We start from the raw sequence: 24,208 nt of genomic DNA, 5'->3' as shown, positions 1-24,208 counted from the left end.
CTGAATGTCCGTTTGCGCTCAAATCTGACAGTCAAGCTCAGTTAAAATCAATTAGAAGAATGTGATCTTAACTTTTTATTTTTGAACCATTTTTTGTCACTGAAAAGTCTACCGACTAGAATCTCTAGCAGATAGCAGTCAGATTTTGTTTTCCACTTTTCGGGTGTCGGAATGACATGAAACTTTAAATCTAGTTTCAGAAAAAATAATTCCAACTATTCTCAAATTTTTATAATTTTCTGACACTGTGAATTTTCTGCTAAAAGATTAATCTCGTTCCTTACTAAACCCTAAACCCTAAACCCTAAATACTATATTTATTGACTTAGAAAAAAAAAAGATAATTTAGAAATAGTTTGTGGTGAAATTGAAATAAAAATAGAAAATTTTAAATTTTCTATTTTTATTTCAATTTCACCACAAACTATTTCTAAATTATCTTTTTTTTTTCTAAGTCAATAAATATAGTATTTCACACTATTTTTATTTACACTTGATTTTACTAAAATTTCCTTTAAAATCTGTATTTTACAGAACTGCGTACCGGTACTCGGTTTTCAGTAGCGGTACCCAATACAAATTTAGTACCGGTACCCGAACTTGGTTTCTCAAAACCCGAGAGTTCGAATTTATTATTTTGTATTGCGTACCGGTACTCAGAACCCCAGTACTGGTATTCAATACAAATTCTGCAGCTTAGGCAGATTTCAGTTTTTCGAGTCCGTCTTCGCGTCAAGTTTGCGCCGAAAACACTCGAATACTGTCCAAAGTTTATCGGAACTATTTTAATAGCTTTTTAAGCCAGTTCCTACCAAAATTTCATGATTGTAAAAGTCTGATATATTACACCTATTGAGTATAGAACTTTTTGTACTCATAAGTTTTTGGTCGCTAGATGAAGGGGTATGTGGTTAGGATGATAGTGGTCCCCAGTTAGGATGACAGTGATAGTAGACTCCTAGGGTTGAGTCGATGATTTGTAGAATAGTATGATCAAACGGATGGAAATGGTCAAAGGGGTAGATCTAACGGTTGAAAACTTATGAGTACAAAAGGGTCTATACTCATAAAGTCCGACTGCTATACAATCGATAGCACGGAGGCATCCGTACTACTAAGTTATTTTTAATGATGTGGCTTCCAAATCGATAATCAGCTCCGTTAGACTTGATCTATACTGCTAAAAGTATTTAGAAACTAAATTTTAGAAAATTTCAACATCATTTATCTATTAAACGAGTAGTCTAAAAATAAGTGGCTAAAAATAAAAATCTCATAAAAAATAATGATAAAAGATTTGAATTTAAGATCAGAAGTACTGATCTTACTCTAAATAGTAAAAAGAATTTTCTATAAAAATTTAATTAGATTTGAATTGTTTTATACCGTTAAATCAACAAACGCATTATATTGATCATTAAAATTATCAATTTTGAGACCTTCTGATCACTAGCCAAATAATGTCAAAAAATTATAAAATTTAGTTTCCAAATACTTTTAATAGTGTAGATCAAGTCTAACGGAGTCACTAGCCAAATAATGTAGAAAAATTATGAAATTTAGATTTCAAATACTTTCAATAGTGTATATCAAGTTTAACAGAGCCGATCGTTGATTTAGAAACCGTATAATTGAAAACAACTTTGTAATATGGACAGCTCCGTACTACCGATAATATAGCAGTCTAGCTATATATATATATATATGAATTGAGCTAGAATACTTTTAGAAGTATCAACGGGTAGATAGTTTTAGGCTTGTAGCCCTTGGATAGAGGTGTTGTAGGGCTAAGATGATAGTAGCTCACTTGGGTTTAGTGATGATAGGTGAAATTGTATTTGATCCAAAGTCTACTAATAGTCGAGGGACCACTATAATTCTAATTCTATAATTTTTCATCCAAGAATTAAAAACTCAATAGCAAAAGAGCTCAAATACCATTAATAGTATTCCATCCCAATTATATATATATNGAAACCACTATTAACTTAATCCTATAATTTTTCATTTAAGGATTAAAAACGCAATAGTAAAAAAGATCAAATACCATTAATAGTATTCCAATCCAATTATATATATATAGGGATGCTATCCCTATTTTTATTTTTAAAATTTAAAATTTAAAAAATTAAAATTTATAATTATTATTATTGTTCTGACTTTTCCACACAATGAGAGCAGGTTTTGTTTAAAAACTGTAAGCTGCTACTAGTTGGTTTACAAAAATATCTTAAATATATGTCGCCACTGGCATGTGGGCCCGCCACTCGCAAGCATTACACGGAACACGCCACTACGCCAGCCGGAACGGGTCGGTCCTCGTCAGTTAAAGATGCTGTGCATTAATGCAGCTGTAGAATGAAAGCTACGGTAATTAGCGCCAAGTGGATGATTTTGATTAAAAAAAACGAAAATATACAAGTCAAAAAAAGGGAATGAAGGGGGACGGACCGGGGAACGGGATAAAAAAGAAGAGATAGGAGATAAAGATGGGGGGGCTGTTTCGGTATGCGTGGTGGCTCTAGAGGTTAGGTGAAGGGGAGAAAAGAAATTAAAAAATAAAAATAAAAATGTTAGACTAGACTATAGACTGGATTAGATTAGATGATGATGATGATGATTATTATTATTATTATTATTATTATTATTATTATAATAGATGAGAACAGAGAAAGGGAGAGCGCGGGGTGGGGGAGGGAAGGGGGGAATCCGCGGGGCAAGTAATGGGCGGATGCAATGCACCGGGGTGGCGTGGACTACGTGGTGGGTATTTGTACATGTACTAAGCCCGTGTCCTTTTGGACGCCGCATCACGCACCCTGCCCTTCCGGTTCCCGTTCCCATCTCCTCCTCCTTTTCCATTCTCACACGCACATCCATTCCCCCCTTCTCCCTTGCATCCATCCGTCCGTTTCTCGCCCTAGCTCCATCGCTTCCTTTCGTTTTAGGTTACAGATACCAAAAAGAAAAGCCCTCATCTTACAACAAAACCATCATCATCATCATCATCGCAGCATATTACTCCTCCCCCCTCCACCCGTTCCCTTTCCCTCCTCCTCCTCCTCCTCCTCCTTCTTCTTCAATCTTTTTGCCCTATTGAGAGTAGGGTTTTCGGATGATCGAGGGGGTTCTCTTCTTGTAAATGCATTCGGCTACCCGTCGATTGGAAGATCCGGTGCCTCTCCTCTTCCTCCTCCTCCTCCTCCTCCTCGCTTTTGTGGTGTCGGCGGTCGGAATCGGTTCCTCCTGCTCCTCCTCCGGGTTGCATCCATGCCTGCACTCGTCAATTACGGAGGTAACTCCCCACCACAACCCCCGATCTTCTTTTTTACGCGTTTTTGTTGATGCTCCGTCTGCTCGGTTTTTTGGGCCTTTCTGATTTTTGATACAGCTACCTGTATTTAATTACTTAATTAATGAGATTATGTGTCCATCTCTTACCCCTTCTTGCCCTCAGTTATTAATAGAATAGATCTGTAGTTTCAGATCAATTCCTTACGGGGCTCAATCTTTTCTTCTTCTCTGAGATTTGTTCTTAACAGTTAATAGGCATAGGAGTTTTAATCTAGCTTCCTCCTCTTTTGTTTTTGTATACCTGGGTCTGATCCTTCGGGGCGGTAGCATTTCAGCTTTTGAAGGATGGACTTTTTTTGTGATGTGCCCCAATATTTCTGCTATTTTGATGATTTGCCAAATTAGGCGCCCCAGCCCATGGTTGTTTTTCTAGCAGGGATTTTATGGCTATGTTGTTTCATTTCATGTTCGTGTTCAGTGATCCGCATGACGATCTTTGTGTACGACTCCCCTCTTTTCTCTGAGTGCATAATCCCACGCAGTTCTTATCTGATCAATTTGGTTGTGTGTGTGTGTGTGTGTGTGTGTGTGTGTGTATGTATACGTATGTATATAATATGTTTTTTTTCCTGAAATTCTCAAGATGTTCCTAATATGTAAATGAACTTCAAAATTTTCAACTGAATCAGCTTGTTAAATTTTTCAGGGAACGATGATATCTGCCCCGGGGGGCTTTTCTTCTCGCACCTGCCACATCTCACAGACTCGAGCTTCTTCTTGTCGGAGGCTCCTCCTAAACTGGATCTCTATTGCCCGCCTCGCAAGAGATCTCGGGTCACTGCCCCTTTCATCCTCACCCTGGAAGGAGAGAAGGTTTGCCCCAAAGACGAGCAGCAGCAAAAGCCATGCTCCCTTGATACCCTTCCTGATGAGTGCCTCTTCGAGATCCTTCGTCAGCTTCCCGATGGATCTAAGGAGAGGAGCATCTCTGCTTGTGTCTCCAAGCGCTGGCTTACCCTTCTGAGCAGTATCCGTGCTTCTGAGATTACAGAGTGTCAAAAATTCCCTCATTCTCATGGAGAATATGGACCCGAGGACGATGATAACGATGATGATGATGATGTGGGCGAGAGTAACGGGCATCTCACCAGGAGTTTGATGGCCAAGGAGGCTACGGATGTTAGACTTGCTGCCATAGCCATTGGCACAGGCAGCCAAGGCGGGCTGGGCAAGCTCCTCATCCAGGGGAGCCATCCCAATCCAACTCGTGGCGTCACAGATCTCGGACTCTCTGCAATTGCTCGAGGCTGCCCTTCCCTACGCGTCCTCTCCTTGTGGAGCATCCCTCTGATCACTGATGTTGGACTGGCTGAGATTGCTGATGGGTGCCCCATGTTGGAGAAGCTCGATCTCACCCACTGCCCTCTCATCTCGGACAAGGGTCTGATAGCAGTTGCTCAGAAGTGTCCAAACTTGACTTCCCTAACTCTCGAGTCTTGCGCAGGCATAGTGAATGAAGGCTTGCAGGCTGTCGGGCGTTATTGTCTGAATTTGAAGTCCCTTTCTATCAAGAACTGCCCGCTCATTGGTGACCAAGGAGTCTCGGGCCTTGTTTCTTCAGCCTCCACTACGCTGGCAAGGATTAAGCTTCAGGGTTTGAACATAAGTGATGTTTCTCTTGCTGTTGTTGGGTGCTACGGGAAGGCCGTGACTGATCTTACTCTGACAAGTCTCCAGAACATAGGTGAGAGGGGGTTTTGGGTTATGGCCAACGCTCTTGGCTTGCAGAAGCTCAAGTGCATAACAATCACCTCCTGCCGTGGGGTGACTGACCTGGGCCTTGCATCCATTGCCAAGTGCTGTCCGAGCCTGAAGCAGTTGTCCCTCCGTAGGTGCTTCTACCTGTCAGATGCTGGCCTCAAAGCATTTGCTGAATCAGCGAGGGCACTCGAGAACCTGCAACTCGAAGAGTGCAACAGAATCACTCTTGCTGGTGTTCTTGGCAGCCTTCTCAACTGCAGCCAAAAGATGAAGACAATTGCCTTGGTGAAATGCTTGGGGATCAAGGACATCATCACTGCTTGGCCTGGACAACTTCCATCATGCTCATCGCTTCGATCCCTGACCATTCGTGACTGTCCAGGCTTCACAGATGCTAGCCTGGCTATGGTTGGCATGATTTGTCCGCAGTTGGAGCATATTGAACTGAGCGGCCTTTTTGGTGTCACTGATAACGGGATCCTTCCTCTGATCGAGAGTTCTGAGAAGGGATTGGTCAAAGTCAACCTCAGCGATTGCGTGAATCTGACAGATGCAGCCATCACTGCTCTGGTGAAGGCACACGGTGGGAGTCTCCAGCTTCTTAATCTCGATGGCTGTAGGAAGGTGACTGATAAGAGCGTCCTGGCCATTGCGGACAGCTGCTGTGTTCTTGATGAGCTTGATTTATCGAGGTGCATGATCAGCGACTATGGTGTCGCAGTGCTGGCATCAGCGAGGCAGCTTGAACTGCGTATCCTTTCTTTGGCCGGTTGCTCTCAAGTCACTCAGAAGAGTGTGCCATTCTTGGGCAATATTGGGCAGTCCCTGGTGGGATTGAATCTTCAGTACTGCAATATAATCAGTATCCATGGGATAGGATCACTGGAGGAGAAGCTCTGGTGGTGCGACATCCTTTCCTAGATTGATAGCAGCAGTGAGGAAGGCGCTGGAGAAGTAACTCTTTAAGTAATTCGTTGGGCCCATCAGATCTCTAGCGCCAGCAGTACTATGCAATATTAGTCGAGGTCCGTGTCAGTTTGGTTTTTTGCTCAGTGTCATAGGCAGTGGGCTTCCGTATTTTACCAGGAAGATTTGGATGTCTTACAGGGATCTTTGGCCATTCCCCCATTTTTTTTCGGATTTCCCTTTCAACGGGGAGAGTCCGATATGGAGTTTTTGGCTACCACAGAGGTGGGTTGGCTTTCCTCTATCTTGGCTTTGGTCCCCGTGGGTTACAGCTATATATATCTAATCCTGGTTGCTGCTGCTTGTTTTTTCTTTCTGGAGGCTGGTCCTAATGTTTTTAGCTCCTTTTTACATTGTCATTCGCTGTGTGTTGACTGAGGCAGCAACATGAGCGGCTGCTTTCTGGTGTTTCAGCCAATCCTGATCTGGCTATGTTGTTTGGTCTTAAAGAAGCTGTGTCTAGGTCGGTCTTGTGTAGTAGTGAGTGCTTCCAGGTTGTTGGTGGGTAAGTCGTAGTTTGGGAGTCTGTAGTAGTACCACTGTTCGAGTCTGTTGTGTTTGGTTGCTTTTGCACAGTTCTGTTTGGATGCCTGAGATTCATGGGGGTTTCAGTTAAAGTGGCTGCGCGTTTACTAGAAAGCGCGCCATCACAATCACCCTGTGGTTGTTTTTTCTTCTCCGTTTGCTGAGCCCCTTTTTTGCAGGTGGATGGCTGAGGACTGTAATCTTTGCAACCTTTTGATAATAAACAATCCTGTGTTGTGTTTTGTTGTAGCTTCCTGATTTGCTATCTGAGCGTAATTTCCTTTTATTGCTTCCTTCTGAAAAGTAACTGATTATAATATATTTATCACGGTCTTCTTCTACTTATGGATTGATTTGGTTTATTTGACTGACGGTAAGCAACGCTTTCTCTCATCTTTCTGCCAATTCATGTCAAGTTTGCTATATCTGAGAGTAATTTCCCTGTTTTGCAACCTTCTGATAAGTAACCGATTATAATATATTTATGGGTTTATCATGGTCTACTACTACTTTTGGATTGATTTGGTTTATGCGACTGACAGTAAGCAGGCTCTCTCATCTTCCTGTCAATTCATGTCAAGTTTGCTGTTTTCATGTGAACCATGAGGGCTATTGCACCCATGAGAGATTTATTGCAATGCCCGTCACCAATCTGTGTGCTGTTGGGCTTTTTGGTGTATCAGCCGCTCGCCTGAGTAGCGTGTATGCATCTGTCGATCTCTTTTTTTGATCATTGGAGGAGGATTTATGAAGTTGTGCTAGAGCTGCTTATGAGGTAGCAGAGTTGCTGTCCTCGGACAAACCAATAGAAAGACTGACGAGCCCAAAGGATTTTGATGAGCATCTGCCCTTGTACTGCCTATGTAATAAAGAAAGCCTCTTATCTAGCTCGTCTCTCATACAAACCAAACTCTTAACTCCTGCTCTTAGGATTAGAAGTGTAGCATCTTCCTATGGCGTACGCTAGTGATAATTGCATCCAAGGACGGCATCAACTAGTTGTAACATTTGATGAAATCAATCCCGTACAAAAGCTAAAAATTTATTGGGCAAGGGCATTAGCTTTTTAAGTTTTCCAAAATAGCGTAACCTGTAGCAAAGCAAAACAAGTTCACATCAGGAACACATCATCCTCAGACTTGAGCAGAAATGAAGCCAGAGCCTGCCTTTCTGCACAAAGGCGTTCAACTATTTGGACCTTCCATCAAACGCTTGATCCAACTTCATCTTAAGAGGAACCTTATTTATACACTTAAAGCCTTTATTTTGAGACTTACATTTCACAACACCTTTTGGGATCAACTATCCACTCTACAAAAGACACTTACATACAAAACCAAACCTAAAAGCTGGTGGCACATAATTACACAGCATTGATGAGGGTGATCTAGATATGCCACAATTGAAGACCGCAATTACATGTTGCTACTAGTGCAGAAAATCAAGGCAACAAGAGAAGCTTGATTCCTTCCAAACTGGAAGCTCCCACCTCAGCTATGATTGGCAAACCTGCAGTTAGCAAGTAGTAGTTCTAAGCAGGGTAGGTTATGCAGCTGCTTCTGTGGGCTTCCAGATGATATGCTCCAGCCTAGTGCATAAGTTCTCGTAGAACTGCACAAACATAAAATGTTGAATCTAATTAGCAAAATCATATTCACACAAAGTGAAAGTGTCAAAAATCATAGTGTGAGAAGTGAGAACACTTCACAAAATCTGTATATAGAACAAACACAACTGATTATCTTCTGGGCACCTTATTATATTGCAACCACTGAATACCTTTTCATAAAATACTGGGCAGCATTAGCATGTTGTTGAACGATGAGAAAGCTCAAAAAGAATTCATATATTTAAACAGCCACGGATCAACCAAGCACCAATTGACTAGAAATTGGTGCCAACGTTCTTTCCAGCACAAAATCAGACCACTTAGCAGATAGAGTAATCTCTTTCATTAGTTGCAGTATATATTCGTATAACGAAAGACATAACAAGGAAAATAAAAAAGTCAAGTACCTCAAAAGTAATTGACCGAAACAAAATCACCATTTATTTTCGGTCTGACACTTCAACTCACCATTTCAGAATTCTCATGCTATTTCTGAAGTAACTGCATCATCCACAGCTGCAAACCATTATACTTTCAGCTCCATCTCAACTAAATACACTTGTTCAAGCTAGAGTTGCCGTTGCCCCTGATAGCTCCTACACCATTGCTACGTTTGCAGAATAGTTGCTATGCCTATTGCAACAAAAATACTAACCTACTATGGATAAATTTTCATAGGTACCCCTCTAGTGACATAATTCCATAGATATTCTCTAAAAGTTTCAACTAGCATAATTGCCCTTATGCAGGCATTAAAGAGAGCCATAAATTCATTGTTATTAATAAGATACATAAGAGAAGCCTTATGGTCTTCAAAGTAAGTCCATGGGAGGTCATACGCTGATAAAGCCAGTTTTCCTTCAGGAATTGATTGCTAGTATTTCTGGTATCATCGATCATCATTATGTATGCTTTCAGCCTTTAATATGTCAGAGTACGTTCAGAGGACATCACCAGTCGCATCTGAATCTTCTCAAAGCTTTAGTACTTCAAGATACGTTGGCTGAGGTGTTACTTTTGAAGGTAAGATGAAGAGTATGATGTTTGATACAAAGGTCTGGAGAAATGGTATTAAGAGGAGGTTGGCCAAGAATAAAACCAGATAAACAAGAAATAGTAATGTGTATTTCATATTTGAAGGCTCTGCAAGTACATATTCCATAAAATTTTGACTCTCCATTCGAAAAATTTTATACAAATTTCTTCCCTGCAGGATAACCGATTAATAAATATAGTATTAAGCTTTCTCTTCATGTGACACATTAAAAGGAAACCAAAAGGGTAGATTTGCTCCCTGCCAACTAGTCTTATAGCTATTATGTGATGCCTTTCCATTGATATTAGTTGATAGCCAGTGGAGAAAAATTGATAACTGTTTCAGAGCCTTCTTGTCTTTGAGTTGTTCTCAAGACAAAACAATACTAGTGTGTAGAAAATGAAGACTATTCGATGCTTACTAACTGGAGGCTTCATAAAATTTTATTTGCAACTTAAATTATATATAATGAGATTTGATCTTAGCTAGATCCCTCAGATAGAAATAGAACTTACCCTGTGATATTCTAAAGTATCACCAGCAACCTTCCGGACATCAACCATGAAAAGAGAAGGCGCGACTTCAAAAACCTGGGAGTAACGACTTACGAGTAAAAGGAGATGCTAGCAGGAAATGAAGCTATTTCCCTATAATACGTAAATGTTAGAGCAAATGACATAGAAACTTAGAATTACCTCCAGGACAACAGCAAATTGACCCATTTTATTTGAGGACACTCCTTCAAGCCTCATCTGCTGTGAAAAAGAGGCAAGTCAAAGGCATAACTATAAATTATAAGGAAGATAAAAGTCAGAGAAGAACCAGAAAGGAACTTTATGTTTGTGAAGTGTCTAATGATACTACAATAATTATGGCAGGCACTATCCAAAACCAGATCTTATTCTCTAGACGGCTTTATGCTGATAGGCCATATACTGATATACATATCGTGCTTCATAGTTTGCTTGCCGTCATCAGTTTTACAATATATTGGCCAGGCGATAAACAAACCGAACAATGGATAATTAACTATTACAACTTAGTTTCAGCAGACTGTAATTCAGATGCAGAAGTAATCCTCCAATTCATAAAACTAATCATTCTTAGATGCAATATTTGATTTAGGGCTAGTGTGGTGTTGAGGCTCATCTAACACTAATAGACAAAATAGAGTTGGGATGTAAGCATATAAGAATATGCTTCTGTTTTTCCAGTGGGACCACAAAAAATATATCGCAACCTATTCATTACAATATTATATACGGAAACAAACAAGATATTTTCCTATCATATTTTCTCAACGCACATAACGTGATCTTCTCCCAATAACAAACAGAGCCTTATCATAATTGAGAAACTCACCTTCAAGAAAACTAAGCAAAAAATAACCACAAGCAGATTTTCTGTTGAATTAAACTATCTTAAAAAGCAACTTACCTTGTAGTTTTGTGAATGGACCTTGAGGCCCATCAACTCAGCAACAGCTTCAATCGTCGCTATAATGGTGTTCGCTGGTTGCCGTGAGACAAAACGGGTTTGACGTTTTACATAATCCTATTGAAAGAAAACAAACCATAACATCGAAAAATAAGCACCAGGGCACATAGACGAATAGAAAAAAGGGCAGGCGGCTGGCCTGCTAAACCCTTAGATGCAACAGTTCCAATCATTTGTTTACCATAAATTAACAAAAGCTTTAGTAGCAAGTAACAACTCCTATCATGCCCATGCAAGATACCAGAGCAATGATTAATATTTGCATATGTCTAGAAAGATTGATTACAGAGACAAAGGCATCGTTAACACTTAAAGAAAGAATTCTAGGGAGGCAGAGACATATAGAAACATTATTGTATTCTAACTGAATCATATAATATATAAACCAACACTATTAAGCCATTTAAAGAAAAAAATTCCAGTGACGTTAACAACTTACTGTATTCTAAATCATATCTAATAGTTCTGTAGATACTTCTCTAATGTGTGAAATAAATACATCAGTTAACATAAAAAAGGCTTTACACTCATTAAATTTTGAAACACCAAATTGGACCAATATAGACCTACTGAACAGCTTTCCAATGAAGTTTACGAACAATTGCATGCCACGCAATGAAAAGAATAGGGGGGCAACTCTATTGTTTGCTTCACACATCAAAACCAACACACCATGCTGCTACTGATGATTATCTGAAAATACTACTAATTACGCAGCCATTCAATAGACAAAAAAAATGTACATGCTAATTTTACGTAATCAGTTTGCACATGGTGTAATTTAGCCAATAATGTTTGTTTCATAGCCTGACCAATATCTTTATCAGACTTTCTGCTAAGTTGAAATGATTGCCCTTCCACAAAACCAAACAGCCAACTATTTGAGGCATATGGAAAAACTCTGAGGAGAGTCACTGCAATTAGAGAGAGGATTCTAGGAGTATTTGCTGAATACTTAATGTGAAACATTTGAATATTCAACTTTCAGTCTCTCAATCAAACAAAGCTGACAGAGGAGGTCTAGGATATTTCCTTTTTAATTTTTTTTATATAGGTTACGGAGGAAACGAATTTGAAAAGAATGCCATTTTCATGAGAGCCATCAACCAAGTCAACATACCTTAATTGACAATTTTTAAGATGAAGTACAATTTGGCAAATCCCAAATCATTGGTGAAAAGTATATTGAATAAAAACAAAAGTAAGATCCAAGGTCCATGGCTAGATAATTATATTCTTCTATTTAGCCAAAGCAAAGGCCATGCTAGCATATAACCAAGATTTTATTTTGTTTCCTCTCATATATATGCAATGCTATAAAAGATCAAGCTTCGTATATAAGAAGATAACTACAAATAATAATAATATTAATAATTTTTGAGAGATAAATGAAGTTCTCCCATGATCAATCAGTTTTATAGTACCTGTCGTCTGTCAAATAATGCTGACAGGTCTAACCCTTGAGAAAGCGTAATCATCTCAAAGGCATTCATCATAAGAGGGCCAACATCATCATCAGCTACTTGCTCACATACATATTGGTCCTCAAAAAGAAAAAGCAATATAGAATTTGAGTATGAGGACAAGCTCTCTATATGGTCTGACAGTGTGAAATACAACAGTAGAAACATCAAAAGTCCTAACAGATCAGAAAAAAGTAGTCTGCTGACCTCAATGTCATTAAAAACAGCATGTACATCATCAAGATTAACTTCCTCATCTTCGCCACTTTTAACAGCTACATATTTTCTCTTGAACCATGTGTCATTTCTTATTCCTTCAATGTCAATACGCTGCAATAAGAGCTTTAAGGCATGAAAAGACAGTTGCAATATTAAATATAGTATAGGAGGTAGTGGAGTTATATTAAACACCAATTAACTCAAACAGCATAAAACACACATTACAATCTTAAACGCTCGGTGCCACTTTCGGCAGCACATGCAAGAATCAGTGTTATGCAATTTGCTTTGGATAGCCATAAATCTGATAGTAATATCAATTTAATCATCTTGTTACTAGTAATTGCTTAGCAATTTTACGGAACTATTTTGACTTTGCCATTTTTCTCATGTAATCAAATGACAATCATGACATGCCGCTGGATTCATGAAACCAGTAAATAGCTTCTCATAAAACTAAGCTATCCTTAGATCATTGTTTTTTTTTTTTTTCAATTTCACCATGACAGTTACTAAAGATCCCTTCACTCGAATCCATACTATAAGGTCTTCAAGCAGTAAAACTCCCAACATAATATGAAATCCACAAATGCTGTGCTCTAGTTAACTGCAAGGGGAAAATAGTTTTTTTTTTTTCAGAATCTATAGATGATTAAGGTCATTGAGAATTTGAGAATTTGTTGCAACTACAGTGCGGAGGAACTTTGAATATCGCAAACCCTGAATTATTAGTAATATCCAGAGTTAAGGTGCTTCATATTTTCTCCTTATTATGAAATTTTAAGGGAGGAGATACTCCTTCATGCTTAGGACCTTTCGACATCACTATCCGGAAGTTTTGCTGTGTCAGTTTGCTACGTAAGGTCATTGCTCTTAATGCCCTTTGGAAATTAAGTAGCGCACACATAAAACACATGATATTTCCATGGCATGCTAAACAAGTAAAAAAAAAAATGATAAATACATTTGAGATAGTCATCTAAGTTCTTACACAGACTATAACCAAAATCACACAACTGCCAATTTACAATTTTCCACTAAGCCACCAACACAATCCCAACACGACAAGTAGTAATTAGAAGAAGGCAATGTAAAAACTAAGACAAAACCATAAGGCATCAAGCACAAGACAAGTACAGAGCATAAAATTAGAAGTAGAGGTCAAACAGCATTAGTGAGGAGGAATTGGACAGAACCATAAGAAGGGTGCCTATAGGTTTTCCCTTCTTAAGCCACTCAATTGATCAGAAAAATGTTAAAGAAACTCTGATTCAACCTCATAGGTAATACAAGTCCTGAAAAAGTACTCATAGTTTGTTTACTTTCCTTCTTCCACTTCTCAAAAGTAAGTTAAGCTCACAAGCTATGATGCACAGATACTCCAAAACCTAACCCGTACCCGTATCCGATACGTATCGGATACGGATACGCGCCCGATACGCGCCCGATACGTATCGGATACGGGATTGAAGTATCTGGAATTTTTAAAAAATAAAAAAAAATTGGATACGGGTCGGATACGTTGGGATACGGCGGGACACGTTTTGGGATACGGATGGACACGTTTCGGGATACGGGCGGGATACGTGAAACATATTATTGGATCTAAACGGGTCGGATTTAAAAATTTTTAAAAATACCCGCATCCAAAATCCTAATAAGACACAAATAAAGCCCTATTCCCCTTTTTGTTGCGAGAGGGAAATTCCGAGAGAGAGAAAGAGCGGACTATTCCGCTTTTCTTTTGCTGCGAACCTGCGAGAGAGAGAAAAACCGAGAGAGCAGGACCGCTGGTCTTCCTCGCAGCAAAAGAGAGAAGGAGCGGTGGCCTGCGAGAGAGAGAAGGAGCGGTGGTCTTCCTCGCAGCGAGCAGCGGCCATCTTCTTCGCAGAGAGAGGAGCGGTGGCCTGCGAGANTTTACTTTTACTCATTTGTTTATTTTTTAATTTTTATATTTCAATGCGTCATGACATATTATCAATGTAAATTTATTATACATATTAAAATAATATTTTATTTAAGTACTCCCGGCGTATCGTATCCTAGGGTTTTGGGACAATGCCGTATCGCCGTGTCCGTATCGTGTCGTATCCGTATCCCCGTATCCGTATCCGTGCAACATAGCTCACAAGGCATAGAAAAAAGAAAAAAATTTTGTCAAACTTAAGTGGGAATATTTGAGGCCAAAATATTTATCCCTCCAAATGTTAATAGATCATCAGCTATTCAATAAATGAGTGCTCCATATACTCACAGTGCTTGGAGTAGGATCAAGTATCCTCAGTATCAGTGACTTAGCTCCGGAAGAGAACCAGGATGGGAAGGAAAATTCTGCTGCATTAATCTGAAAATCAATTAATTATCTTAATATTACATCAAATGGAGATGGCAATTATAACTTCTGATACGGCATAAATTAGCGCAAATCATAAAAAATCATAGATCTTACGAGCATATTATGAAAAAGAAACTCAGGTAATAAGAACGCAAAATGATAGCATTGTGTCAGCAGGACAACTTTAGTTTTATATATATTTCTAAAGATCACAGGGTACAAATGCACGTGAGCATACATGCTCTGATGATATTAAATCGCACAAGAATGATTTAGAGCTTTTTGGCTTATCATGCTAGTTTTGCATAAAGTTGAGCAAATAGGTCTGTGTGCAAAGCATTATTAGAATGCTTCAGCTCACCACAACTGGGAATGAAAGCACAAATTGCACTTTCTCAGCAAGTGTGAAATTGGCACTTCGTTTTGAAGTTATTCTGTTGCAGCACTATGCACAATCGGGACAAAATAGGCAATTACTAAATAAGATCGACCATCTCATTTCATTGCTAAGACTACTCCCTGTTTAGAATTTGCTACGCCATATACCATTATAATTTATTAAAGCATATAAGTAACAAGCTTCTGGCCAAGGATTTAAGTCCCGATAGGCACGGGCCGTATCCACTGTACCGTATCGTGTCAACAAGATATCAGCACGATACAACCCCCGTACCGATGGCATAGCTCAAAACTATATATTCTTTAAATTAGTAAGTAAATTTCTCAATAAAATTCAAAATATTTGATAAAAAATATATAATAAATAGTTAGAATATTTTGTTGCTAAATAAAATAATTATTTTATACCATTATGTGTCAGCACATATGTATTTTTTATGACCGGCATGCATTGGCACAGCCTAACACGCACCATGCCGCCGTACCATACCGGCAAGTTTCCGACACGACCTAGTGCCACAGCACTTAAATCCTTGCTTCTAGCGAAGGTTGAAAAAAAATACAGTAACAACATCTTTAATGCAATTAAATCCTCAGCAAAGTCCATCTCTAAATGTCAAAGTTTCGAAAAAAAAATATTGGGTTAATTGCACTAGTGGCCCCTGAACTTTAGCCAAAGTTTCAATTTGGCCTGTAAGATATTGAATCATCGTTGTATTAAATCACTTTTGGTCAAAATGACCAAAACGTGGCGAGAAAAATGGTTGGACATGGTCCATTCGACATTCCAATGATGTTGGGAGGGTTAAAGTTGAGTTCCAAATGAGTGAGAAGAGTTTTAACATTACTCGGCACGAAATGGAGTCGAAGCTCTGCCAAAACTGAAGTCTGGGAATTGGTTAACCGGTGACACCCCTGGTGTGTACCGGTACCAAGCAGGCAACCCGAGAGATCAGCTCTCGGGTTTGGGCATTTGAGACTGTGTACCAGTGACAACATCCGGGTGTCACCGGTACTGGGGCAGCGTACCGGTGACAGTCCTGGTTAGTCACCGGTACACTGCAGCAACCCGAGAGCAGCAGCTCTCGGGTTTGGCTGCTGTTGAATGGTTAACCGGTGACACCAACCCGTGTCACCAGTACAGTGCACCATGAACCGCAGGTCGCAGCCTGCTGCAAATAGAGAGAGTTGGAGGGTTTTATTGCAATTGTGGCATCTTATAAAGACCCTACACCCTTTCCTCTCTTGTTCACCGCAGTGAACACTCTCCCCTCTCATTTTCCTTCTTTTCTCTCTTTAGAAACTCTTCCCCAAGGTGGATTGAAGGAGTTTAGAGAAGGGTTGAAGAGGATTTTGGAGCTTTGGAAGATCAAAGGCTCTCCTACAAGGTGGAGCTAGTGGTGTTCATAGGCTAAGGTAAGGTTTCTTGTGAAATCTATGCTAGGGCTTGGTTTTAAACCCTAGAACACTTGGTTTTGATCTTCTTACATGATGGAAAACCTAGTAGAGGCCTTGGAACCTCATGAAATCCATGCTTTTTCCATGAGCTCTCATGATAGAAACCTAGGGTTTGTTTTAAATGCCCTAAGAATGATTTAAATGGCCAAGAAATGGTTTTAGAAGAGTCTCTAAATGATTTTAAACTTGTTTTTGCTTATGTTCAAGATCTAGAGAGTGTATGTTGCTATAGTGCAATGTTAGGGTACCAAAATTGAAGCTTTTGCCCTAGGTTGGTTTATATGTAAATTGACCATGTAGAAACCTAATTGAAAGTAAAATCTATATCGGGAGCAACTCAAATCGAAGCTCCTACGATCGTATAACGAGTTATTGAAGAAAAGGACCGTTTTTGCTTCGTTTCCGCCTGGAGGGCCGAGGCGACGTCCAAAAATCACGAAACTTGGATTCTCACACCTTGACATTATTTAAAGGTGGGGGGTGCTATTCGGAACATCCGGACTTCCTTTTATGTCTAAGTTACTTTATTGGCCATGCATATGTTCATGTTAGCATTCATGCATAGTAAAGTAGATTGTGGTTTATTCCTTCCCTTGCTTGTTCTCATGAGATTTGCATGTATATATATCTATGAGATGGAACCTAGTGCTATGTGGATATAGGAATGGATGTGAACAAGGGACTCTATAATGACATGATAAACCTAACTTGGAACATTGTGGCACCGGAAGTGACATCAACATAAGAATGAAAACATGTGAGAATATAATATTGTGGCATTAGTTAGAGACAACTAAACAATGTGGCATTAACTAGAGACAAACATGACATTGTGATCTAATGACATTTAACTAGAGACAATGTGGTTACTCAAGTATGAGTATTGGGATTGGTGTTCCCGGATTTGATTACCACTAGTTGGTAGGGTATCCTCGGGTTAGAGGATTGGATCATACTCACATTCGTCTGTTTTGCTTAGCGGTGGTCGCTCCACCCAAGCGTGGTCTTCGAAGTACTTCACGGAAGGGACAGACGTAGTTGTCCCGCAGACAGTCCCGGGTGAGTGTAGCGGTTGCTCCTCACGATTTGTAGGGATTGGTTGTGAGTCGGGCTTAACCTTTGGGTAAGCCAAATTGATTGGGTTATGGTATAAAGGTAAATGGCATGCATCATGAACATAGTAGTTGCTAGAATTTATTTACCTTACTTGCTTATTGTTCATATTGCAAAGGCATAGTAGCATGATAGAAATGTTAATATTTGGCTAACCCTTTACTACTTTTGCCGGCTTAGACCTAGTGGGAAAATCGGCGGCGTCGGTAACCGAACCCACTGGGAACTATTTATTAGTTCTCATCCCACTTTGTTGCAGTACCGAGTACAGGCGGACAGGTCGAGGACCGCGGCAAGGGCGTAGCGCCCTAGTTAGCTAGCTACCTCCTATTGCATTAGTGTTGGCACCATTTTGAGAGTTTCATTTTGAGAGACTTATATATTTGGTGAGGTTGCTTATGGACATAAATGTATTATGAGATGAATGATGTAAAACCTATGTATCTTTTTGATGCAAGTTGTAAATCAAAGTATTTGCATTGGAGGAAACAAGTAAATGTTAAATGTTAATTGCAATAGTTAGATTCTCTCTTGTTCGCTTGTATGTTTACTAACTTTGTATCATGTATATCGATGCTGTTATTCCTGGGCAACCAGATGTATATGATCGTTGTTGAGCCTTAGGCAGACAGGGGAGACTCTGTCCGTTCGGCGCCTGTTCGGCGTACCCAAACCGACCAACTAGGCGGGTTTGGGGCGTGACATGGCCCCTATTCTTTTAAAGTGAAATTAATGCCCCCTGAACTTCTAATAATGTGTCAAACTGACCCATTCCATCATTTGATGCTAAGTTCATTTCCCAAAAAAGTGACATATAGACACTGAGTCAACAATTTTTGACCAAAAATTTGGTGTCATAAGGTTTCTTTTACATGAAAAGGATAATTTGCTGTTAAAATAAGCTTTGTTTTGAAAATTTTAACCATCCGTTTTGATAAACAGTAAGTTGTAATCGTGTCTTCACTGCATACTTGGGTTCAAAAATCGCTTACCCAGTATTCAAATCATTTTATCATCCGTAGATTCAATGTTAAATGACAAAAATGGGCCAATTTGGTATATATATATATATATATATATATATATATATATATATATATATATAGAGAGAGAGAGAGAGAGAGAGAGAGAGAGAGAGAGAGAGAGAGAGAGAGAGAAGTTTATGGTGCATTAAGTTCATTTTAAAAGAATAGGGTGCAGGGTGAAAATTTGATAAAAGTTAGGGGGCTACCAACACAATTAACACAAAAAAATATCTAAAGGTACTAGGGACCTGCATGGTACTAATTCATGGAACTTTTAGAAAAAACTAGACTTGAAAAAAGAAGAGCCAAAATACCTTTCTATACAGTGCTGGAAGATCAACATCATTGAATGGAAGAAATCCAGCCATTAAAACGTACAGTATAACCCCACATGACCATACATCTGCTGCAGCTCCATCATAACCCTGTTTGTTGAGTACCTACAGAAGTCTCTTGTTATAAGAATTCATAATACAAGGAAAAAAGTGAACACTATTTTGCAGGGTAGTTTATCTATACAGTCACACTTTCAATCAAACACAAGTTAAAGAGCGAAAGATTAAAAAGAAATGGATGAATGTCCAGCCTACATGCAGATTCTGTAATAATCTGATTGTTTGCTTCCCTAAGTGGAACCATAGCAACATGGCAATATCAAGTGACATTACAGCAAAAAGTACTTAAGAACATAATCCTATATTTCATGACAAATAAACCTTATTGAGATCATTGTAGACAATTTTTTCTTGAGTAGAATAAGGTGATTGAGTTCATCAAAGCCAAGGAGTCTTGAATAGTTCAATATATAAGAACAGGAACGCATGATAAAGAAGGATAATCTGAAAAGCACAGTTAGAACAAGTAGTCTTGAATACATAAGGTAAAGGTAAACAAGAAGCAGCATAATGACAAAATATGTTAATGAAGTTTAAGAGTCATGCTACATGTTGTAATGGGTCTGTGAAACCATGGTGAAGATCAGAAACCAAATTTCACAATGGCCAAAAGGGGCCATGAATAATACAAGAAGTCAAAATGAGAGCAGCAAAACATGAGAGCTGAATCTTATGTAACAAAACAGATGGAAAGGATGCTTGAATAAATTGAACTAGACATTTTTGTCATAAAAAGGTGACATGCTCAGCGTAATTTCCATCACAGAATGACATAGATGGTAACATGTAGCAAAAAGTAAACTACCTCAGGAGCAACATAATTAGGGGTCCCACATGTTGTATGAAGAAGGCCCACTCCCTGGAACCAAAACACTAGTAACATGCAGCACCAAACCAATAACACTAGTAACATGAGCTGCTTCACAATAAAGAGAATCAGCTTACCTGCTGGGTCAATGCACTAAGACCAAAATCAGAAACTTTTAAGTTTCCCCGCGAATCAAGAAGAAGATTTTCAGGCTACACAAGTGAGGAATTATGCTAAATCAGCAGTTCTTGAAGAGGATAATACAAACAGAGCATAAAATGCAACAGACCTTCAAATCCCTATGAAAGACACCCTTACTGTGGCAATAATCAATTGCATCAACAAGTTGCTGAAAGTACCGCCTAGCTTCACTCTCATGAAGCTTTCCTTGGTGAACCTGCAGATGATTAACAGGCAATGAAGATAAGATAGGCAGAAATATACAACGTGTAAAAAACACACGCAACCATGAATTATTCTACAAATCCCAATAAGATTAGAAAACAAGTAAATTTCGTTATACAGTGTGTTGGAGAAACAAAGAAATAATGTAGATCTTCCCAAGGTTATTACATAATGAAACTTCTACTAAGAAAAATTGCAGCAGTGTTTGATGTGACAATATGTAACATGAAAACACATGTATCAATTGCCAAGCTCCCAAGTAATTAGTAGATGATCAGAGATCTTACGATTTTATCAAACAGTTCACCTCCATTAACAAGTTCCAAGATGATATATATCTTCGTCCTGCCAGCCAAAACCTAAAAAATCGATTGAATTCCAGAATTAAAAACGAAAAAAGGAATCAGTTAAAAGAATAAAACTGGCATCCTAGAATATCCTGAATCGCCTAGTGCACAAGTTGCAAGAGTTACAACAATTAGATTCGCCGCAACAAACTTTTGTATACTATTGCACACCTCATGTAGTCTTACTATGTTAGGGTGTCTGACAATCTTCATTATGGATATTTCTCTTTTTATCTGCAAACAGAAGAAGACATAAGCAGTTCATTCATTAGAAAAAAAAAGCACACACTGCTTACTGAAAAGCAAACCTCATCTACAACCAACATCAAACAAATTGCTGATGAAGATTGCAGATGGCAACCAGGCATAGATTAGTGAAACTACAAGGCATAATATGAATGTGCCTAGCAAAAGAAGGATGGACATCATCTTGAGTACATCGCAAAGAACTAGTGTCGTAGTATTATTAAATGATTTGCAACAAACAGTCCAGGGATATATGATAAAGTCGTAATGTTCAGTTGTGCCGAAGATGCTGGGATAGCAAGCTTATTAAGCAAAACACCTGTTAAACAAACAGCCTCGTGGCTTAATAAATACCATAATAATTACCCTGTAGAAAGACGATAGACATGAGACCGTCTTCACAGAAGTCTAACGTAGGATGAAATGATGTTCTCATGATAAGTTGGCTAACTGAAGCTAGTATGAAACGTGACGAATGTATTATGTGCACACGTCCAGTGTTTCTAATTGATGAAGAACTTAAAATTCTTAGAGCTCCGGCAGTTACTTGTTTGTGGCTCTAATCACAATTCACAAGAGAGGAGGGAAGGGAAAAGGCGAAAAGAAGGGGAGGAAAGGGCTCACCTGATGGACCATCTTGTGCTTGAGGATGGTGGACTTGGTGAGGATCTTCATGGCGACGCTCTCCCGGGTCTCCGTGTTGACGGCGAACTTTACCTTGGCGAAGGTGCCCTGCCCGATGGTCCTCCCGACCTCATACTTTCCTACTCTCCTCATCCCCATCGCTCATTGGCTGGCGTCTTCTCTGATCCCAGCCTCGATCCTTATCCCCGCCCTCCGCCACGGATCTGATCAGGATGAAGACGAGATCAACAAATTAAACAAGAAGAAGAAGAAGGAGGAGGAGGAGGAGGTAGGCAAGATGCAGGAAAGAATGAGAGGGAAAGAGAGGGAGAGGCCAAAATAAGCACAAGAAGAAGGTAGGTTAGCAATTAAGATGGAACAAGAAGAGAGAAGACCCCATCCAGGACGAGATTATTATTACTTTTTTCCTGTCCATTTCAAAATGACTGAATCGGATGAAAGAAGAAGAAGAAGAAGAAGAGGAGGAGGAGGAGAGGTAGAGGAAGAGGAAGAGGAGGGATGAGAGGGGAGAGAGTATGTACCGAGTATTAGGGATGGGTGGGATGAGGGCGGAGGCGGAGGCGATAGATCGAAAACTCAGATAGCAGCAGAGACGCACCGTCCGGGAAGGAGAAAAAGGAGTAAAAGTGGATACGGAATTGCGGATGGCTTGTTAATACTCGATACTTGTTAGGTTGACGTAGGATTCCTTTCCCTTCGGTCGCACGAGGAGGGAGAGAGACATGTAGAACAGGGAGCTGACGGAAGGCGAGGCTGAGACATACGAACAGCAGATCAGCACCATCTCACACCGCTTTTTCGGCAAAGTTACCGACAGTGGTACCTTCGCACCGCAAATTAATGCACCGTTGGTCTCCAAACGTTTCATATTTTATTATTATTATACTTCTTCCTCTTCTTCTTTTTTTTTTTGTAAAATAAATTCCATTAACCAATAAAAAATTCGTTAGGAATGCTATTTATACGTTCTTTAAATTAAAAACTTTGAATTTTTAAAGTAAAAAAATGACAAAATGAGAGCCCTATATGAATCCCATGATGAAGAAGTGTAATAATTTATTTATTTTTACAATCTAGTCTTATAACCTTTTTTTTCATTGCAATTAATTTTCGGTCGTTAAAAAATATACTAATTTTGATGGAATACGCATGTTATTACCAGCTAAGCAATTAACTACAGTATCACCTACTTGTAGTATTTTAATTTAAATTTGAATTAACTTATATATTTATTTTTATTTTAAAGTTAGAATACAAAGTATTATCATTCACATAGTTCTAATTTTTCTATTCTTTACAAAGAATAGAAGCACGTAAATAGTGATACTTGAGAGAGAGAAAGAGAGAAAGAGAAAAACAAGGTGACAATCATAGGGCATCAGGTTTGGCTTTTCCTTCAAGAGTGGAACTTAATTATTTCAATGCTCTCATTAATTTATCTTGACGCCGAAAGAATAAGTCGTTCCCATTTGTTTATATGATTCATTGCATACATTGAGAAGAGATCAACTATATAAGTTGATGCACCCCCGATAGTCATTTAGAAATGAATAAGATTAAAAATGTGTACTTAAATTCTTTCCTCCAAAAGAAAAGAGAAGGCTTATATGTGCAGTCTGCGGAGTTTCCATAAAACTCCCGCAAAGAAAAAGAACAGAAAGAAAAATGTGTGAGCTACATACATGCTTGTCTATTGTTGAATATGTTCGCTAAAATTATTGTCTTTTAAGTAACTTACACTTTCACAAAAATCAGATTTTTTACATTTATTCAGTTTATTTTGCTCACCTCGATGATTATGCCGGTGGGTACTTGGAGCAGAGACGGAGGACATGCACTTCGTATCTAACGAGAAAGAGAAATATGAAAAGTTATTATGTTCAATTATTTGTAGATTTTTTTTTTGTTCCAAGTTCAAGCATTCAATGGTTGATAGAAATTAATGCTATCCATCCAGCTAGTAACTAAACTATGTACTCTTTCAACGTGACCCCCCCGGCACTTATTATACAATTAGCTTTCATTATTATTGAGCATAAACTTACCATGCTTTGCAAGGACGTGCATAACTTGCAAAGTTGTAGCCATCGCTTGTCACTTGTAAATTAATTTCATCGTGCAGCATTATATGAGGACGTTACAATAGCCCAAAAATGTGACTTCCCGTGGCTCGTTGGATATTGGCATAACTCACAGTCATCATTAAGGTAAAGTAACTTATAAGCATTCCGGAAAGCTAGTTTATTCACAAGCATTCAGGTTAACATACTCCGAAGGAAAAAAGAGTTTCTTTTTTTTAAAAAAAAAGTAAAGGGACAAGAAGCTCTTGCAAAAGGCAAAATATGAGAGAGAGAGAAAAAAGAGATAAGAGGGAATTTGAAAAAAAAATAGTGGGTTTCTTTCACGAGAAAAAAAAAAAAAAAGGGTTGAAAGCTTAAACTAGAGAAAATTTTATTTATCTTAGAATCTAAAGGGCCCTCTAATGTGCGTTATTCATATGGTACTTTTATTTTATTATTAAAGAACAAAAAAGACCTATTATTATGTGCTTTATTTGAAATTTATTAGTGCCCATTTGTTTCTCATTAAACTAATCTACTCTTTTCCACACTGTTGCTCAAATCAGGCATCTATGTTTTTTCATAAATTAGTGTATTGCACG

The 24,208-nt window shown here is 38.8% G+C and overlaps 2 protein-coding genes across 7 annotated transcripts; one reads left to right on the top strand and one right to left on the bottom strand.

Annotated features, from left to right (window-relative positions):
- Positions 2,709–6,832, top strand: LOC109709912 (EIN3-binding F-box protein 1-like). The gene is made up of 2 exons (XM_020232283.1): positions 2,709–3,295; positions 4,001–6,832. Exons 1-2 carry the CDS (start codon positions 2,737–2,739, stop codon positions 5,974–5,976), a joined length of 2,535 nt encoding a protein of 844 aa, XP_020087872.1. The 5' UTR covers positions 2,709–2,736; the 3' UTR covers positions 5,977–6,832.
- On the bottom strand, positions 7,746–22,379 carry LOC109709913 (CBL-interacting protein kinase 24). Of its 6 annotated transcripts, none has more exons than XR_002216235.1 (16): positions 22,068–22,379; positions 21,526–21,749; positions 20,827–20,889; positions 20,596–20,667; positions 20,193–20,300; positions 20,041–20,115; positions 19,901–19,954; positions 19,015–19,140; positions 14,625–14,714; positions 12,359–12,493; positions 12,113–12,232; positions 10,629–10,745; positions 9,887–9,946; positions 9,707–9,781; positions 8,563–8,671; positions 7,746–8,157 (listed from the first exon to the last, which is right to left on the bottom strand). XR_002216235.1 is itself a non-coding variant. In XM_020232289.1 (16 exons), exons 2-15 carry the CDS (start codon positions 21,682–21,684, stop codon positions 8,642–8,644), a joined length of 1,284 nt encoding a protein of 427 aa, XP_020087878.1. In that variant the 5' UTR covers positions 21,685–21,749; positions 22,068–22,379; the 3' UTR covers positions 7,746–8,157; positions 8,624–8,641. The 6 variants fall into 6 exon arrangements, 5 of the variants coding, with proteins under 5 accessions (XP_020087878.1, XP_020087875.1, XP_020087876.1 ...); XM_020232289.1 differs by having other exon boundaries at positions 8,624–8,671; XM_020232286.1 differs by lacking the exon at positions 8,563–8,671 and having other exon boundaries at positions 19,015–19,125; positions 22,068–22,378.

This window comes from Ananas comosus, linkage group 5 (genome assembly GCF_001540865.1).
Source record: "Ananas comosus cultivar F153 linkage group 5, ASM154086v1, whole genome shotgun sequence".
NCBI classification, from domain to species: domain Eukaryota; kingdom Viridiplantae; phylum Streptophyta; class Magnoliopsida; order Poales; family Bromeliaceae; genus Ananas; species Ananas comosus.
Note: the sequence above shows the minus strand (reverse complement) of the source record. Positions and strands in the feature narration are given on the sequence as shown.